Here is an 18,653-nt window from a genome sequence, read left to right on the forward strand (position 1 = left end):
TCTTGTGTACATACATACAGCCTATTTTCCACGATGCATTGCTGCTTTTTTTCCATTTGAGCATGCGACATCAAATGCATCGCGATGGGGGACGTGGGATGTGTAAACCTTAGGACGAAAGCTACGTGCCGACGGCCGAGAAAACAGCCCGCCTCGGCAAATCACCCAAACTTCTGTGCTAGGTAATAGTCAAAAGGTTAGTTGCTAAGGGCATATAAACTTTTGCATTAAAACAAACGAGAGAAATAACTAGAGAGAGAGCCACAAAAGAAGCATGCCATGTGCGACGACATGACAGAGTTGGATAGAGTTTCTGGTAACGCGGGGAGACTGAACAACCTTGAAACGCAAACGTGTTGAGTGTGAGGGAGAAACGCATGCTGTGGTCCATGGAGATTGATTGATATGCGATTTTCATTCACTTCGAGACTCGTGCAGCCTACGTCGGCGATGTAACCAAGGCCCGGGTCTGGTCTAGTCTTGTGAGTGGGAAAATGTCTCTGATCAGAGGATGATCTTTGAGTTGTCACGACTAGTCGATTGTTAATCAATGGATCTTGGAACAACTGTACAGTCAGCTACTAAGTCATTGCTGTATCTCCGAGCGGACTTTTCACTCTCGCTTCCCATCTCAGTGAGTGTCAGTGGAGTTTAGTTTGTGATGGAGCCTCCAGAGCCCTGGGCTCGCTCTCCGTGTCTGGTCGCGGGCCACCATAAATTACCCCCGACACACCTGGTCCTCTTAGCTCAGCCGATAGAGTTTCCCCTTAGGGTATAGTCCGCACCAAGAGAGCCAATCACACATATCGTCATCGTCCCAGTATCCTTTCTTACACCCCCATAGACTTTGGTTGTTATTCTGTCGCCCCCATCTTGGCCAGGTCACTCCTACTTAACCATCATCACAACCACCAGATTTTTCCCACTGACAATCCTTGCTTACTGTCGTGTGTTGGAAGACTACGGTCACTCCTCGCTGTTTTTCGCTTCCTCAGCAGTAAGAGCAGTCAGTCCTCTCCGCTCCGCCCGGCAGCAGATTACAGCAATCCCAGTCCCAGTCCCTGGCATTGTCGGGATTTTACTGCATATCCATCCGTTGGTGGACCCTTGTTCGAGACAAGACAAGAACCCACGACAGCCTTGCCTTGCTTGTCTTTCAAAGCAAGCCCGGCATCTTTTTTTGGTCTCTCTCTCTCGCCTCACCCCATTCTTCCTTTCATCACCACCAACCTTTCTCCTTCTCCTTGACCGAGCTCCTGTCAAAAGACCCAAGCTAAATTATCTGGAGACTGGGACCTGCTTCAGGGCAAGGATTTACCCCCCACGCTCGAATACTTGATCTCGTGCCTCCCACCCATATCCAGACTCGAATGAAGTTGCTTGTTCAGCTCATCGTCGCCAAAATGAATTCCACAATCTTGTAGCCGATACTTGCAACGCGCGAGCACTTGCAACTACTACATAGGTTGCGTATTCGACCTACCGTTGCAACTTCACACTTTCGATTTTAAAAAGTCTATCCCGCCTTCAAATATCAACTCAACTCGCCTTCCCCCACGACAACCTCACGCTTCAACCTATCTATCTACCTACATCCTTCCGATCTATCAGCCATCTACACCACGGCTACTATCACAGCGACATCACTAAGTCATCCGATTTAGTCATAGAGCATCAGAACAAGATTGTATGACCCTAGACAATATGACTTCGAAACGCAGTTCACGACTTTTCGTGGACGAGCCCACACATACCAGAGAAGGCCAACAAACGCCCAACACCACACAGTTCCGTTCAAGACAGGGCTCTCGAAGCTCTACAAGAGAAGAAACGATGCAAGAAGTAGAGGAAGCCCTCTTCAATGGCCGCGATGCCACAAATGTCAGCCGATCCGGGAGCCTTTCTGCTGTCAATATGGAAGCATCCCTATCGACATCTTCAAGAACTAGTAATTCGAGTGGTAAGTTGCAGAGATAATCTAGTCCCAATGAACTATCTCTAACCCAAATCAAGCCTCCTCGATATCGGCATATCAACCACAATCCACCGACTACACAGCGCCTTTCAATGGCCGGCCTCACAATTTTGGCGTTGTCATTCCAGGCGTTTACCGAAGTAGCTTTCCTCGGTCTCACGATTTTGAGTACATCAAGGGTCTGGGCCTCAAGACCATTGTGTTAGTGCCTCCATTATGATGCGTTTTTGGCATCCCCGCTAACCTGTTGTAGCACGCTTGTCAAGAAGGATGAACTTGATCACGATCTCGAGACATTCGTCCAGCGTGAAGGTATTCGACAAGTCGTCTTCAACATGAAAGGCACAAAAAAGGAGGCCATTCCTCTGGGCACAATGAAAGCTATCCTCAGTATTGTCCTCGACAAGTCAAATTATCCTCTGTTGATTCACTGCAATCACGGAAAGCATCGAACTGGATGCGTTGTCGGAGTTGTCCGAAAGATCGCCGGCTGGGATGCCGAGAGCGTCGTGGCAGAGTACAAGAGCTACGCGGAGCCCAAAGCCCGTGAATGCGATGTCAATTATCTTGATGACTTCGAGGTCTCAAGTTTGGGAATTTCGAATCCCATTCCCAACGTGACAAAAGACGTCTACAAAAATCGCAGTCGGTTTCAACCACGCACATTTTTTCGAGCCGTCTTCCTCACAGTCTTTGTCTTGCTGTTGTTCTTCATGTCTGGATCAAAACTCAGCACAGCGACAAGACCTGACCATCTACCTCTCTGACCATGGCCAGTCGGCGACGGCCGACACTGACATCCCAACAAAACTTTGATCATCTCACCCCCCGAAAAGTTGATTCGAACACGAAAAAGCTCTTTTCACAAGCTACACATGTACAACCGATACTTTTCCTTTTACTTATAACAACCTCGATTCGGCAGACACCGACGACGACGACGTGTCTGAGCCACCAAGAGAAGGATTTCATATTTACCACACGAAAACCAGATGTGTCGAGGTTTTTCCTATTCATGACTTACTATGCATTTGACGGCAAGGGCCGTATGGGTTTTGGGAGACGAATCAAGGGCTGAGAAAGTCTTCCTGACTGGCGTTTTATTCTAAAGAGAAGGGGAGGCACTGAATGCTAGACTTTGGGCTGGAGATTCCCCTTTTTCGACAGAGGCACGAGTTTGCCTGTTGGTGCGATAGGAGAAGCAAAAGGCGCATTGAGATACAGGGTTTGAACTGTATTAATAGATACCTACTGATGATACCTGGATAGCAGGGCGTTGGGTAAAATAGCAGAAGAAAAAAGTGCTATCATCCATGAGTTCTGATACGTGTGATGCTGACATGCTCTTGTGACTAGAGCTATAAGCTTAAGGTTATGCCTTGGGCTTCCTCCGTCGTTACGATGATTGATACATCGAATTTTGCCCAAGTTATGTTTCTCAAGTCCTATATGCGACAGCAAAGCATCGCAACCCTTCAATATATATCATTCTGACTCATCTGATCCTGTGGACAGCATGACTAAAACACTGGGTAGGATTGAGGCTGGTGATGCTATATTTGGATGTCACTGCAGCAGTCAGCCACAGCAGCAACATGCGAATAGAGTCAATTACCACTCCAGCTTATAAAAGGAACATTCTGCATGTCCTAGATGATGGGCTTATCATGTATGTCAGGGTCGCTTCGGTTTTGGTAAATCTGCCTCGCCGTCTCGTATTGCGACCAATTGTTGGTGGTAAGCTCGTTCCCGCTCGTTCTAATGCCTGTCGAGATCCGTGTGCTTTATGATCTGACCCTGTCTTGAAGCGTTGCAATTTTATGACCGGCAGTTTCTACTATGAGAAGATAGTTACGTAGAAATTTGCTCTGTCTCAGATATATGGGAGATGACTTGTGAGTCACGACGAAGGTTACAGTATTGTGAGATTTGTTGGCGCTAGTCTGTTATCCTGGGCATGTGAAATTGATAGACAAATGATCATTTTCGTGACGCATATGCATCTTCAATCATAACCAACACACTCAACTGCCGGACCAACGGCTCCTACAATCTCAATCCGCGCTGACATACCACAAACATATCGTACAACACCTATCATACAGCCAACACAATTCAAGTCCTAGTTTCCCCATCGGTTTCTGTCCACTCTAGCCTTCTCATCCTTCTCAAAATCACCATTGGCATAGACCCAACCGCCAGCAACGCAGTTGGCGGCCCCCAATCCAATAGCCGTGCCACGCACGACCCCTCGGACCGAGAACCGTCCACGGAAAGGCTGACGTCGTCGCAGAGCCAACAGCACGTAGAGACCCGACCAGGCAGCGGTTAGACCAGCGCTGCCGGTGGGATAGCCGGACAGGTTGAGGTAGGACGAGAACAGCAGCGGAGGTGTGAAGATGAAGAGGGGCAAGGATGGGGGCCGAGCGTGAAGAGCAGTGATGAGGGTTGCTAAGAGAGATGGAGGGAGAGATGCAGCTGGTTTTTGCTGTCAGTCTATAACTTGTTTTTTCTCGAGTCACAAAGGTACAGTATTTGCACTGATACTGGGAAGTGTGTATGGCATGGGTGAGGGACTGAGTGAGTGAGAGACTTACTGCCCCAATCGTTTAGATAGTCAAAAACAGACTTTGATTTAACCGCCGTGACTGGATCTTCATTCGCCATTTTTGCGAATTATATGCAAGTGAGAAATGCAACTGTTGCAATTGGCGCTTAGCGATGAGCTTAGAGTCGTGATGCAAAAAGCTTTGGGAGCTCTTTTGCTACCCCGGTCAATTTGTGACGTCGTGCATGATGACTAAGGCATTCCAACTCCAACTTTCTACACCTAGAACTCGAGGTCACATGTCTCCTCCAACAACACGAACAACACAAGGGAGAGTCAGCATGCAATGCAGTGGACGAGTCATCTTTTCCCCGTGCCTAAACGTTTGTTTCCGGTTCGAGATTTCTATTCTTGTTCTTATTCCCTTTAGCTCTGGGGCCAAACGTTTCGGTTTGGGCTCTAGCTCTTGCGCTCCGCCACAATATAATCACCCGAAACAGGTAGGTCATCTCGTACATCAGAGATCAAAAACATTCGATATTCATAAGGTAGCTTGTGTGCGCCTTGCCATCAGAAGGAATGACAGTCCGTCCAAGCGTTGTGTTCTATGTAAGTGTAATAAACATGAAATTGGGTTGCTAAACAATGCCTCTTAACAAAAGAAAGAAGAGAAAAGAAAGGAACAACAGGATTAAAACGGGGTATAAAGAGAAGTGAAAAAAAAAGAGTTTAATCATACACTTTCCGTCATGATGTCGTTAAGATATTCCCGAGTCAGCCTTGCCCTAGGACTAGCGTCCGCTGTGATAGTATCGCGGATCATGGGCGTAAGCGCTCTGGTCATACTCGCCGCCCCAGGCTTCATTCGAGTAGCCCTGCGAGTACCCTGGTGCATCCCACTGCTGGTAGTTTGTGTCATAGCCTTGCATGCTGAACTGGTCTCCCGAGGGCCCAGCCGTGGCATAGCCTCCAGCGCTCTGGTCAGCGCTCGAGAGCAAGTTGAGATCGAAGCCGTCTTCAGGGCTGAGCTGTGAGAAGTCGAACTGGCTCAGAACACCCCCTGCTTCGTCTCCCGAGGTGACTATTCGCGACGAGTGTCCGTGATGCTTGCCAGAGCGCTTGGAAGAGCTGCCCCCTCGTCGGGAGCTTGAGCTCGATGGACTGTCGCCGTCGTTGGACTTGCGAGGACTGCTCTTCTTCTTGGAAGACTTGGAGCCGGAGCGTGTGTACTCGCAGCGAAGACCATTGCTCCGACATCGTTCGCAGCCATTCTTGTCTCCACTGCACTTGAGCTATACAGGACATCGTCAGCAAATAAGCTCTAAGCGAAAAGGGCGAGGAAAGATCTTGGCGTTAGGAAGGCCTTGTTGGGCAGGCCAATGCTCCTGCAGACATACCTTCTTCTCATGACAGCGATCGCAAGCCTGGTGGGAACTGGAGCGGGCCGTGACAGGGTCGAAGCCATTGCGAACGCTCTGGACCTCATCTGTCTCAGGATCGTACTTCCAAGTACCAAACATGGCTATTGCTATTTCTGATAACGGACTGGTATAAGTGAGCGAGTCCTAGGTGGCCCATAGAACGATTGGCGAGAAGAGAAGGGGATAAGAGAGGTGGTAATAGGCAACTGAATTCTGCAACTGATTGTATGTATATCGGCTCAAGTGTAGATATGCTTGAATGGAACTTGTGTCTTATTTTCTGCCTGAATGGAAAGCATCTCGTGGCGTTTTTAAACCCCGAGGCATCTGGTATAAGAGCGTCCGTGGACAAGGTAGAGGTCTTATAGGCAACAACGGGACTTGATCCAATCCAATGCAATCCCAACCCAACCCAAGCCAACAGAGTGTTGTAGTGAGCGAGCCCATTATCCCGGACCCCATTTTCCACAGTGGGCATGAGGTATCGTGCCGAGCCGCACTGCCAGGCTCCCGTCCATGGGATGTGATACCTTTTGGGTCGGTTTGGTTTAGGTAAAGGGCAGTTGGTCGAGTCGCACCCCTGTATCCGATCTATATGATGCTCCGGGTCTCCGTCTAAGTGGTGTCCCTTGCACGACACACACCGCACTAGTCATGCCGGCTCCTTCAGGAGCGGTTTTTGGCATAAGGTGACGTATTTTCTGAGCGTGTTGATTACGTTGTTCCTCTATTTTAGAATCTAGGCTGCCTGATTTCTACTGAGTTGTTTAAGTTTCCGTAGCGTTCTTTTTCGGTGGTTTATTGTCTCTCGTGTAAGGTTATGTAATGCAGGTTGGTAGTGTAGGTAGTCTAAGTGACCCAGTCGAGTTCAGGTGGAAACTGGTGAGATCCCTGCGATATGAGTGGTCCAACTCCACCTGTGCCTGGAGGAGGAGGCTAAGAAGGCTGGAGGAATTCCTACGAGCATTATCCGTCGAATAAGAGAAACAAGTGTGCGACGATGCTCAAACTCTGTGTGGCTGTGTCTGCGTCTGCCCTGGAAACAAGAGTTCTAGAGTCCAGTCTGTATATATTGATAGTATGAAGAGTGTAGCACTGCATGCAGGGCCCCCAATTCCTCCATTGGGCGCTTATCGATTGCCACGTTCAAGGCTATGTATGTTATGTATCCTCTTTTCCCACAATCCAATGCCAGTAAGAATCACATTCTGCTGTCTGCCGAGTGCCTTGCATCCTTTGATCTACAACATATGATGTAAAACAGCTGCTCCAACTGTGCCAGCAATTGCCCGTCTGTTGGTTGTTGGTTGCTAACTTAGTCCCGGCCGTGGGGAAAGGCAACGCCGCAATTTTTAGGCAAAAGCCTCCACAGTCGGCAGCGAACCGACAGGCGAACCCTTGAACGTCATAACATTAACCCCAATCGAGACTGCAATATGGTATTATCGTGCCATAAAGACACCGAGGCTTGAATCACTGCCCCTCTAGTCGGAGTTTTTGAATCAGGTGGATCACAAGGTTATTTAGACAATAACGATGAAATTACAACAAAATACGATTTAAAGTGGTTGCATGAGGTTCTTCAGGGAGGGCACGGTGAGTCGATATCAACGGTGATGGGGGTGGCAGAGCTACGTACTGGATAGGACAGCACCTCAGTTGTGAGTGATAATATAACAATATTGATATGATATCCCAGTATCAGCCTTGTACGGCACGGCATGTTACATGAGTGGTGGGTTTTACGCGCGATGGTTCGAATTTAGGCAGACTGTGGAGGCTGAGGCTGTCACTCTTGGAATCCCCTCATCACTACGGTATCATGGGACTTGACGATGCAGGCCTCAGAGCATATTTTCTCGTATATTTGTGATTTTCCATCCAAAACTACCTACTCTTACACTCGTCGGTATCGTCATATTCATCCGTGTCTTACTGCTCACCCTTCAACCATTAATCTCCACAAAATCTCGCGTCTATCACCCTCAATCTTCACATCTGGCGCCCGCGCCAATTGTGAGGTTGCCCACTTCACCCGATCTATATCCTTCTTGACATCATGGTACGCCGGTAGTCAAGCTGCCCAGCGCACCTGTTTCACCTCCCTGATCTCGAGATAATCTCCGTATTCTAGAAGATCTCCCATCGGGACATTGCTGTCGAGCCTTTGCACCGTCCCGTTGTTCCAGTGCACTAGAACCTTGGCGTACCGCTTGTCGGGTGCCAAGAAGGCCACGATGCGGTCACATGATGCTTCGGGGCGAACTGAAATGGTAAACGAAAAACTGTTTTCGCGTCGCAGCCCATTCCTTGTGTTGTCATATACCTCAAAGACAGGCCTGCCATTACGGCTATATCTGTGGGGCGGATGCGAACGGCTTTGACTGGTAGCACGCACGTCGGACATATGTCCAAGGTTATCGTGGCTATGGGAGATACCTGTCGGATGGGGGCAACATCTGCAAGTACATCTCGTGGGGTCTGAAGTGTGATAGCGTCCTTGCATGTCGAGGGGTACGATGTAAGTACCGTAGGTTGACCCTCGCTTGATTATCGCTGCCCGACCACTGTTGATTGTTGTGTTGATCTCCTCCTGGGGCGAACGATCCCGCCCTCGGTCAGAGCGAGAGCGTCGTCGGTCATTGCTCGCACGGCGCTCCCTGTTCAAATGGGAGTAATCGTCGTCCAATACTGTGGAAGAAGCTGAACCCCTTCTCGGGCGCAGGTTCTGATCTCGTCTGGAATGGTGATGATGAGGCTGCTGTTCCCACCTCATATGGTAAGGCACTTCGAAGTCGCCAGACCTACGTGAGTACGAATGAGAATCACGACTACTTGAGGCTCTGCTGTTGCGACGCCGATCATAGTCACTGTAAGCACTCTGGTTCAAATAGACGGAGCTTCGCCTCCTAGCTGCCGCAGCGTCAAGATCGTAACGTTGTGATGAGTACGACATGTTGGGCTTTGATTCGGTATACAGACCTGATTTGAGTCACTTTTTGGTTTGAGGTGAATTGGTTCTGTGATTTGTGTGGAAGTGTGAGTCTGTGAGCGTAGAAGAGGTTCGTGAGAGTAGCTTATTTAAAGATATACAGAGTCCATTAATGAGTCCATCATGACGGCCTTGAAGGTCGCCCATAGGGTCAACCTTGGAGGTGAACATAGGTTCAACTGAACATAATCGTGAACATCGTCTCTCCTTTGTTCAATTCGTATTGAGAACATCGAGTACTCTTTGTTCATCAGTCCCCATTTTTCAACATAATGTCCACTCGAACAATGTTCAAAGATAAGTCCATGGTTGTTCTGCAGAACTCGTCGAGTCGTTCCGCTTTCATCAAAGAAACAAGTCAAAGGGTTAATTCAGTTACACAGCTTCCGGACTTCCGCAAGATCATTTATGCTGAGCCTGTTCAGGCCAAGGACAACTATGCCTTTTGAGAGAAAATAGAAACGGGGTCTTTCACGTTCACGCGGGTCCCAAGATGGCAGGTCGATTTTTGTTTGATTAAACCAAATCCTAAACGGAAGCAATGGGAAGTTGGAAGAATGAATGGCGCGATGAGGCTCGGGGATGCAACGGAGGCCGACATATCAAATTAGGGGCACAACCTGAGATAAAGTCCCCTAAAATTTGAGATAAGCCAATCGTCTTGTCCCATCCTGTTTGCGGGCAGCTTCCCCACAGTGGCCAAAGGGGGCTAAGGGTGCGGCAAAAGCCACAAGGTGGAGGCCACTCTCCAAAAGGCCAGCAAAGACAAGTCCATTCCATTTCATCCCGCACTCTAATCTTTGCAACCATCTTCATACTCTATTCCCAGCAACCCCCAAATCCTCCTTTTGGCATTGCCATTTTCTCTTTCCTTGCTTCTTCTCTTCAATCCTTACCGGTCTCTTCAGCTCATTAATCAAGATGGCTCTCTCTCCCCAGATGTAAGTCGTTCTCCACGCGATAGCCTTCGCGCAGATTATCTATCTGTTGGCGCAAAGAAGAAAACGCTGACATTTGCGATAGCACCAACCTGATCATCATCTTGGGTATGATGCAGGTGTCGAAGCGTGTTCCTTTCGATGATCCTTTCGTGCTCAACGTCGTTCGCGCCGTCTACCTCGCCAGCAACGTCATCATCGCTGCTCTCTACTTCTACACCCAGCTGAAGATCAACAAGAAGAAGGGTACGATAACTTCGCTTCTGAGGCAATTTTCAACATCGCAATACTAACACAGTCCTCCACAGACCTCACAACCCTCAAGTATGTCGAGCCCGCCCCTATGGGCTCCACTGAGGAGGGCAAGCTTGTCACCACCACCGTCCACGCCTACGACAACCAGCAGATCCGCACCGCTTTCCGTGGTCAGGCTATGGGTATTGCCATGATGGCCTTCATGCACATCTACATGAAGTACACCAACCCTCTTCTCATCCAGAGCATCATCCCTCTCAAGAGTGCCTTCGAGAACAACATGGTCAAGATTCACGTCCTTGGCCAGCCTGCCGCCGGTGACCTCAAGCGTCCCTTCAAGCAGCCCCAGGGTTTCATGAGCGCCATGCAGGGTGGCCCCGCCCAGAGCGATAAGAAGGCCGTTGAGGCTGCTGAGCGCGCTGGCCGTGGTGGTGCCAAGGAGGAGTAAGCTAGGAATTCTGAAACGAATTTCGGCTTTACAGGATAGCGTGGGCCGTAACCTAGGGTTGTAATAGACCTTGGTTGTACTATCATACAGGTGTCATGGCTCGCAAAAGTATTTGCTTATGGCGAAAGCCTAAACCAAGGGATTGGAACATGTTGAGCAATTTCTTGAAATGATATCTAATGTAGAAAAGCAAGAAGATTATTACGGGAACTTGAGGATCATGACCTCGAAAGCCATGTACATTTTGGTGACTGTTGAGAGTTTGCGTAGGCTGTAGTCACGTTTTCTCGTGTAAATTGGTGGCATAATTCAGATTTCTAGATCGCGACAATCCGCCCCTCCGCCACCAATCGCCGTCATCGAGGACCCTGAGTCAAACGTCTCTTTTGACGTCTACACTCGGTCTCTTCTCTCTACCTTCTCTCCAAATTTTCTCTTCTGCCTTGTATTGCGAGTTTGTGACAAAGGCAGCTGTCTCTGTCTGCGCATTGTTCTTTCGGTACCTCATCTCCGGTACGATTGCTCATCATGGAACGACCATCTACACCACCTCGGGCAACAAAGCCTGCACCCACAATCACTCCGCCGACCCCAGAAGTTACGAAGCGCATAGTATGTAGAGTCATGGAGTAAAAATGTTTAGTTTCTGAAGATACTGACCTGTGTCTAGGAAGAGAACCGACTCCGCGCAAAGGCGATCAGAGACCAGCGTGAAGCCGAACAACGAGCGACCGGCACCGTACCCGAAATCCCCAAGAGCTCCGGAGGCTTTGTACCAACAGAAGACGTTTACATCTCTAAGACTGCCAATGGAAAGCGGCCGTACAGCTCTATCTCTACAGCCGATGCTTCTAAAGGAACAAATCGAGATGGGCGTAACAAAGGCGATGAGGAGACGTTGCGGCCGGCGCGCAAATTCACAAAGTTCGTCGATTACAACATGAGCGCCATGACAGATACGAAGGGTGGTTTCCTATCGACGGAAGATGATCCGCATAACTATGCTCTTGGTGGCAAGAAGCCTGGGCAGTCTGAGGATGACCAGCGACCGAAGCACATGAGTGTTCAGGAGTGGGAGCGATTACAGCTGATACGGAACTTGAAGAGGCTAAAGTCTGGTCCTTTTGAGCCTGGACTGAGTGTGCTTGCGGACGACGAGACACGAAAGAAGTGCCAGGACTGCAAGAGCTTGGAGATTGATTTCGTCTGGGAAGAAGTCTTCCATATCTGTGTTTGCAATAAGTGCAAGGAGAAATATCCAGAGAAGTACTCGTTGTTGACCAAGACTGAGTGCAAGGAGGATTACCTACTCACAGACCGTGAGTTGTTCTACGCAAGTTCTCAAGGTACCATCGCTAACATCAAATAGCCGAGCTACGAGATCCAGAGTTATTACCACATCTCTCGAAGCCGAACCCTCACAAATCGCATTGGCACGACATGATGCTCTTCCTCCGATGTCAAGTAGAAGAATACGCGATTAAGACGAAGTGGGGGTCTTCAGAAGCTTTAGACGCAGAGTATGAGCGACGGGAGACACAAAAGAAGGCTCGCAAGGAAGCCAAGTTTAAAGAGAAGCTACTTGACTTGAAGAAAAAGACAAGGACGGACGCCTTTCGCAGACAAGCTGGCAATTTGAGCAAGTCTGGTGCAAGCAAGTTCGGTGATGCAATAGGAGGTGGGCGACATGTTCATGAATGGGGACGAACAGTTGAGAATGAGGATGGGATGACGGTCAAGACATGTGTTGATTGCGGTATGGAAGTTGAGGAGCTTGTGTTTTGATGCCGTCACATTATCATTTGAGGCCTGGGTTTGGAGTTTGGGGTTCTGAGGATTAAAGCACAGTGGTAGGCCTAACCAGGTTCGAGTATGATCAGGCATTGAATCAAGTTATCTTTCCCGTGATTGGTATATCAGAGCAGAGCCTTATTCGGGGGACTAATGTTGGGTAACCAATTCAATTTTGGTTACCAGGTTTCACGGTCTTGGTTTCGATTAAGGACTCCTTGTATGTTTGACTTTCAAACGACCAGCACTAAAACAAGACACAAACAAAGGCGTTGTTTGTCATCAAATTTGCTTTGTTAGGACGGGAGCTGAAAGTCCCTGTTGGTTATCGGTCCCTGTATCGGTGATCCGCACCCTTAGCCAGGGGTTTCAAGTTGATGCCTGACAGCCTCACATCGATTTCCAAGTCAAGCTTGTTCAGCGCTGATTGGCCAAAATCTCAGCGGCAAACCGTCAATACAGAGGATAGCACCAACTAGCAGCGTGGAGGTACAGGGCACCACACAGGACAGCACAACAGACAGATGCACCCGACCTCAAAGTACCCGACCAAGACTGGCAAGCTTGGTTTCTTAACAGCACACGACCCGACGCTCAATTTTTTTGGCTTTCTATCGGCAGAAAGTAAACCACGATATCACGATCCGACCTCGATTCAGATAGTCCAGGAGCGAATCTTCACCGAGACGACAACACGTGCCAAGGCTCGTTGTATCTTTCGCACAGGAGCTTCCAAGTTCCAACATCTGGCCTCGTCACATCTGATCACATCACATCACACTCCATCCACCGCACCGAGCTTGTCCGACCTCGAAACCGGCACTCGCTCGCCTCCATCGCCATCTCTCCCAAACCGACTCGAAGCTCCATGCACCCGCCCAATTGAGAGAGGCGCGCCGCGATGGGCCCTAATGCTGGCAACGGCGTGGGCGGCCTGGAGATGGGACCTATGATGCAGGGCAATGGCTCCAACATCCCCCAGGCCACCGAGTACACCCTCCAGGGCGTCATGCGATTCCTGCAGACAGAATGGCACAGACATGAGCGCGATAGGAACTCGTGGGAGATTGAGAAGCAGGAGATGAAGGGCCGCATCGCCAACCTCGAGGGTCAGGCGCGGAGGGCCGATGCTACTCAGCGCGTCCTGAGGAAATACGTGACTATGCTGGAGCGAAAGGTTAAGGAGCAGACGGCTCAGCTTCAGGGTCAGGAAGCAGTTGATGCAGAGACGGCAGCTAAGAATGACCGGGCTGCTAAGATACAAGAGAAGCTTAGATGTGAGCAATGCCCCTTTGTGTTGACTTTCCGTACTAACATTATTACAGCTACCTTGGAGGATATGCCCGTGCCCGGTGTCGATGGCGTTAACTATGAGAAGCTCGACCGAGGTGACGAGGAAGCTCAACGACAAGATCTTAAGACCTTTCTTGATCAATGCCAATCCGAATTTATGTACCTTATGATTACACCCGCGAACCCGCAGCCACCGCGAGAATCTCCCCCGCTACCGATCATGGAGGATCTAAGAGAAGTCGAGGCGTTTGGCATGCCAGCCCCCCAGCAGCAATTCCAGCTACCTACACGAAATGCTCAGAATCACTCTCAAGAAATGAACTCTAGGATATCTCAGCAAAATCATGCGCCTCATAGTCAAAACCAGCAGCAACACTTTGGTCAGAAGCAAGAACACCAGCCTCAGCCAATGGTGCGGTCTGAGCATCCACCAGTCATGTATCAAAACTCTAATGACTGGCCCGCGCCCGTGTCAGTAACATCCCGACCGGTTGAAGATCATATGCCACAAGCAAACCATGCGGCAGAAGTTTTGGGTGGGATGGATGATTCTGCTGAACTTAGAGAGAAACACTCTGCACAACCTGAGAATGACGGATGGGAGTTCCCTGAAGGCACATTCCCCGAACCTGGAAACTCCCAACCCAATGCTCAACCTAACCGCCCTGATACTGATGCTTTCCCTACCGCCGATAACCTCCCCAAGTCGCCGAGCCGACGAGATAGCTCTCACCGACGAAAAGGCTCCATGTCTAGAAGACGTAGTGCCGATCATGAGCTAGCCTTGGCTGCCCAAAAAGCTGAGAGTGGTAATTTCAAGCTCAGATTTGGACTCCGAGGTCATCTCGACACTGTTCGCACAATCATATTCTCTGGAGGCGGTAGCCCCGGCGAGCCAGAAATCTGTACTGGAGGAGACGACGGTATGATCAAACGCTTCCACATTCCTCGATTAGATGGTCACCCTGGCGGTCTTGCGCACACAGCGTCAGACCTTGATGTTACAGCCAACTTTACACACCGTGGTCACTCAGGAGCAATTCTATGTTTGACATCGTGGTCACCCTCGCCGAATTTCTCAACTGGAGGTCGTGCACAAGGCGACGGCTGGATATTCTCCGGCGGCCAAGATGCGACCATTCGAGTTTGGGAGCGTGGAAGGGTCGACCCTAAGGCGACTCTTGAAGGACATACCGATGCAGTCTGGGCTATCTGCGTTCTGCCAGCAACTCTTGGTCAAATATTCGGAAGCTCAAGTCCTTACGGTAGCACGGATCGTATCTTGGTTGTTTCGGGTGCTGCAGACGGCAGTGTTCGTTTGTGGTCAGTGAGCGCACCTCCTCAGCTGAGCTCACCACAACCTGGAACAAATCGAGCCATGACTGGCCGCGGAGGCAGGGTCCGTGGTAACTCGATGAGCTCCGGCAGTGGATTCTCCAATACTCCCCAGCCTACTATCGCCTCCAACTCGCCTTTCAACCATACACTTGTACACAACATCTCGAGGTCTGACGGCTCCACCGCCAGTCCGACGTGCATCACACCTCTGGGTACCACTGGAGAGTCGTTCGTTGTCTCGTACTCAGATGCCGCCATTATCGTTTATGACACCCGAACCGGTGAACAAATCGGCAACATGGACAGCCTTGAAACATATGATCAGTCTAACAAGACCAGCGTTAATGCCGTTGTGGCGACGACAATCGGTCTCGATCAGGCTAACCAAAACCATAGCGGTAGCATAGGCGAGGAAGATGCCAGTTCAGGTGCTACTGGAGGTGGACGATCCATGGCTGGTTCAGGTGTCGAGGGAACTATCATATCTGGCCACGAAGACCGCTTCATCCGGTTCTTCGATGCCAACAGCGGTAAGTTGCATGTATCACGAATATTTGCAAAGACTAATTGTTATCTAGGCCAATGTACATATAACATGATTGCCCACCCCGACGCCATTTCCAGCCTTTCGCTCAGCCCTGACGGCCGTGAACTCGTCAGCGCCGGTCACGACGCCTCCCTCCGCTTCTGGAGTCTTGAGAAGCGTACATGCACGCAAGAAGTGACGAGTCACCGCGTGATGCGCGGCGAAGGCATCTGCGCCTGCGTATGGAGTCAAGATGGTAAATGGGTAGTCAGCGCTGGCGGTGATGGTGTGGTCAAGGTGTTTGCACGATAATGGGGATAGATGCTTTACATGTATGTATGTCATGATATGGAGGAACTTCTTTTTTTATTCCAAAGGGTACGGGAGGTGCATTGTTGCTTGGCGGACCATGGTATTGTAGCAGTTGTATTGGGGTGCCCAGCAACCCAAGTGTCATAGTATCTGTACATGTTGAGGAGGGTGATTTCGCTTATTTATACTACTCGTCGATACCCGGCATTTAGTGGTGGCTTATCTTTTACTTCTAGTATCATCACGGAGTGTATTCATAGTAACATATTATTGAAGGCAAAAGACCAGCTAGACAGTGATCTACTATGTAATGTAATGAGAAGAGTGCAAAAAAAAAAACCTGCGTATCGCAGGTGGCTGGATCTCTCCCGCCGGGAATTGAACCCGGGTCTCAAGCGTGACAAGCTTGCATACTGACCACTATACTACGGAAGACACATTTTTCCCTAAACAGGCTTAGCCTGCTGTAGTGAGAGGGGGTTATACTGAGACCAGGGTTGATAGAGTATATGAATTGATACTATCGCGACCCCACCTTGGCTGCGAATCTGGTGGGGGTAGGAACTTAATATAAACCCAAAACCTCTGACTCAACTACAACCACAATAGCTTGTACATCGCATTGATTGCACCTCCCACGACCCCAATCTGCTGTGCTGCAGAGACAATTTCAGAATGCTGCCAACTGCAGCTGCTGTCCTTAGGGCCAGCGTTCGCCCGGCTGCTTCCCGCACTCTCACTCGTGTGTCCGCGCCCACCCTAACCTCGATCCGATGCCTCAACCGCGCCCTCTCAACAACTCATGCCCTCGCCGCCGCTTCCTCGCTCAACAGAGATCGGGCCCGTGAGATTGTGGCCCAGACTATTAGCAACATTGGCAGCAAGCGTGAGACAGCAGCGTACCTCAAGGTCTTCACACTTACCTCGCAACATTTTGCCGTCATCAAGGTCGGGGGTGCCATTCTTCAGGAGCACCTAGATGAGTTTTGTGGAAGTATACTGTTGCTCTACGAGCTTGGGCTATACCCGGTCATTGTCCACGGCGCTGGTCCGCAGCTGAATTCCCTCTTAGAGTCCGAGGGGGTGGTTCCTCAATTCGAAGATGGAATCAGAGTTACTGATGAGAAAACCCTTACTGTTGCGCGCAAGCTTTTTCTGGAAGAAAACCTGCGACTTATCGAACGCTTAGACTCGTTTGGTGTTGCAACACGATCTATACAGGGAGCTTTCGGAGCATCTTACCTTGACAAGGACAAGTGGGGGTATGTCGGCAAGGTCACTGAGGTTCGGAAGCAAGCTATCGAGAGCAGTATATCAGCCGGATACATCCCGATCCTGACTTCAATGGCTGAAGGGGATGACGGTCACCTCTTAAATGTTAATGCGGACGTTGCGGCTGCTGAACTTGCTCATGCCCTCAAGCCCTTAAAGGTTATCTACCTCTCAGAAAAGGGAGGCCTTTTTGATGGTGAGGGGAAGTTGATCTCACAGATCAACCTTGATGATGAGTTTGATACCCTCATGGCTCAGCCCTGGTGTCGTTACGGCACCCGTCTTAAAATCGTCCAATCCCACGATCTCCTCAACAGTCTTCCCCGAAGCTCTAGCGTGGCTATCATCCACCCTGGTAACCTTCAGAAGGAACTCTTTACTGACTCTGGCGCTGGTACACTCATACGCTTGGGCAATCGCATTCAAAAGACTTCCTCCATCAAGGAACTTAAGGATATCAAGAAGCTCGAGGCTAGGCCAGACAGCAGCTCCGACAATCTTGATATTCCGGCTATCGTTGATCAATTCGCCAGTATACTAACAGAGAAGAAGTTCACTGCCTACTACGATGATGCTATGCACTGTATGGCTATCATCATGCCTCAGGATCAAGGCATGGCTATACTGACGAGTCTGTCTACTACGAAGTCTGGCTGGCTTAATGGTACGATGGAGAATATCTTTACAAATATTAGGAAGGATTACCCTACTCTGGCTTGGGCTGTCAGTGAGAGAGATGAGAACTTGACATGGTTCTTTGAACAGGCCGATGGCAGCTTCCACGAAAACGGCAGAGTTCTCTTCTACTACGGAAGCGATATGCGCTCAGTGGCTCTCAGCTCTGTATACGAGAACTTCGTGTCTGGACGAGCGTCGCTTGGCGACTCCAACCTTGAAAGCGGCGGAACAGCTTGAAGCGGAGACAGGCCCACTACTACCAAGGTAGAATGGATCAACTGTATGTCTGAGGTAGGCAGAAGCGATCAATCTACCTACCTTAGTACTACCTATTCCCCGTCATCGTCCTCTTCGACATTGTCCTCGAGATTAATAGACTGGTCAGCAGCCTTTTGTTTCTCTTGTGCTTTTCTTTCCATGTCACGGCTGTGCTGGTTCTCCTTGTCAACGTCTCCATGACAAGTCTTGCATCGTGCAAGGCCAGGTCTTCCCTCCCTTTACATTTCTCGCAAATCGGTTTCGGCCTTTCTAGACACCCCGCGGACCTTGCTTGCCATGGCATAATCTCTCCATCGCAGCCATCCTCGATGCAGTCCGTTTCAATGTCCTCTTCTCTCCTCTTCCTAAAATGGTCGGGCGTTCGCTCTCTGCCCACCTGAGTGGCAAGCTATCGAAAGTGGGAGGCGGACTGAATTTTCGTCGAAGTCCGTCGAAGGACCTTAAAAGGGTGGTATATGCGTCTTGCTCGAGAATGCCTAAATACAGGTGCCTTGTTATAAGCAGCGCATATTTAAGGTAAAACTTCGTCAGTATTTAACTGCCACGCTCAAGGGCCGCCTTGTGGGCACAAACTCAACCACATCCAC

At 49.7% G+C, this 18,653-nt stretch overlaps 8 protein-coding genes across 8 annotated transcripts; 5 read left to right on the top strand and 3 right to left on the bottom strand.

The window, feature by feature from the left end:
- Positions 1 to 1,704: 1,704 nt before the first annotated feature.
- Positions 1,705 to 2,742, top strand: FSUBG_1873 (tyrosine phosphatase SIW14; the record flags this gene model as incomplete). Its single annotated transcript, XM_036679585.1, has 3 exons — positions 1,705 to 1,960; positions 2,014 to 2,176; positions 2,229 to 2,742. 3 exons carry the CDS (start codon positions 1,705 to 1,707, stop codon positions 2,740 to 2,742), a joined length of 933 nt encoding a protein of 310 aa, XP_036542516.1.
- Positions 2,743 to 4,097: 1,355 nt separating this feature from the next.
- Positions 4,098 to 4,642, bottom strand: FSUBG_1874 (uncharacterized protein; the record flags this gene model as incomplete). Its single annotated transcript, XM_036679586.1, has 2 exons — positions 4,098 to 4,453; positions 4,573 to 4,642. 2 exons carry the CDS (start codon positions 4,640 to 4,642, stop codon positions 4,098 to 4,100), a joined length of 426 nt encoding a protein of 141 aa, XP_036542517.1.
- Positions 4,643 to 5,314: 672 nt separating this feature from the next.
- On the bottom strand, positions 5,315 to 6,043 carry FSUBG_1875 (transcription factor; the record flags this gene model as incomplete). Its single annotated transcript, XM_036679587.1, has 2 exons — positions 5,315 to 5,815; positions 5,921 to 6,043. The coding sequence occupies 2 exons, from the start codon at positions 6,041 to 6,043 to the stop codon at positions 5,315 to 5,317; spliced, it is 624 nt and encodes a 207-aa protein (XP_036542518.1).
- Positions 6,044 to 8,018: 1,975 nt separating this feature from the next.
- Positions 8,019 to 8,900, bottom strand: FSUBG_1876 (uncharacterized protein; the record flags this gene model as incomplete). Its single annotated transcript, XM_036679588.1, has 1 exon — positions 8,019 to 8,900. One exon carries the CDS (start codon positions 8,898 to 8,900, stop codon positions 8,019 to 8,021), a length of 882 nt encoding a protein of 293 aa, XP_036542519.1.
- A 957-nt stretch (positions 8,901 to 9,857) lies between these two features.
- On the top strand, positions 9,858 to 10,577 carry FSUBG_1877 (inorganic phosphate transport PHO88; the record flags this gene model as incomplete). The annotated part of the gene is made up of 3 exons (XM_036679589.1): positions 9,858 to 9,877; positions 9,960 to 10,120; positions 10,183 to 10,577. 3 exons carry the CDS (start codon positions 9,858 to 9,860, stop codon positions 10,575 to 10,577), a joined length of 576 nt encoding a protein of 191 aa, XP_036542520.1.
- A 528-nt stretch (positions 10,578 to 11,105) lies between these two features.
- Positions 11,106 to 12,362, top strand: FSUBG_1878 (DNA repair RAD14; the record flags this gene model as incomplete). Its single annotated transcript, XM_036679590.1, has 3 exons — positions 11,106 to 11,189; positions 11,248 to 11,896; positions 11,947 to 12,362. The coding sequence occupies 3 exons, from the start codon at positions 11,106 to 11,108 to the stop codon at positions 12,360 to 12,362; spliced, it is 1,149 nt and encodes a 382-aa protein (XP_036542521.1).
- A 907-nt stretch (positions 12,363 to 13,269) lies between these two features.
- Positions 13,270 to 15,837, top strand: FSUBG_1879 (striatin Pro11; the record flags this gene model as incomplete). Its single annotated transcript, XM_036679591.1, has 3 exons — positions 13,270 to 13,645; positions 13,694 to 15,529; positions 15,578 to 15,837. 3 exons carry the CDS (start codon positions 13,270 to 13,272, stop codon positions 15,835 to 15,837), a joined length of 2,472 nt encoding a protein of 823 aa, XP_036542522.1.
- Positions 15,838 to 16,512: 675 nt separating this feature from the next.
- On the top strand, positions 16,513 to 18,024 carry FSUBG_1880 (acetylglutamate kinase n-acetyl-gamma-glutamyl-phosphate reductase precursor (ARG-6); the record flags this gene model as incomplete). Its single annotated transcript, XM_036679593.1, has 1 exon — positions 16,513 to 18,024. One exon carries the CDS (start codon positions 16,513 to 16,515, stop codon positions 18,022 to 18,024), a length of 1,512 nt encoding a protein of 503 aa, XP_036542523.1.
- Between the last annotated feature and the right edge of the window lie 629 nt (positions 18,025 to 18,653).

Source organism: Fusarium subglutinans, assembly GCF_013396075.1.
Source record: "Fusarium subglutinans strain NRRL 66333 chromosome Unknown NRRL66333_c0000016, whole genome shotgun sequence".
Taxonomy (NCBI): domain Eukaryota; kingdom Fungi; phylum Ascomycota; class Sordariomycetes; order Hypocreales; family Nectriaceae; genus Fusarium; species Fusarium subglutinans.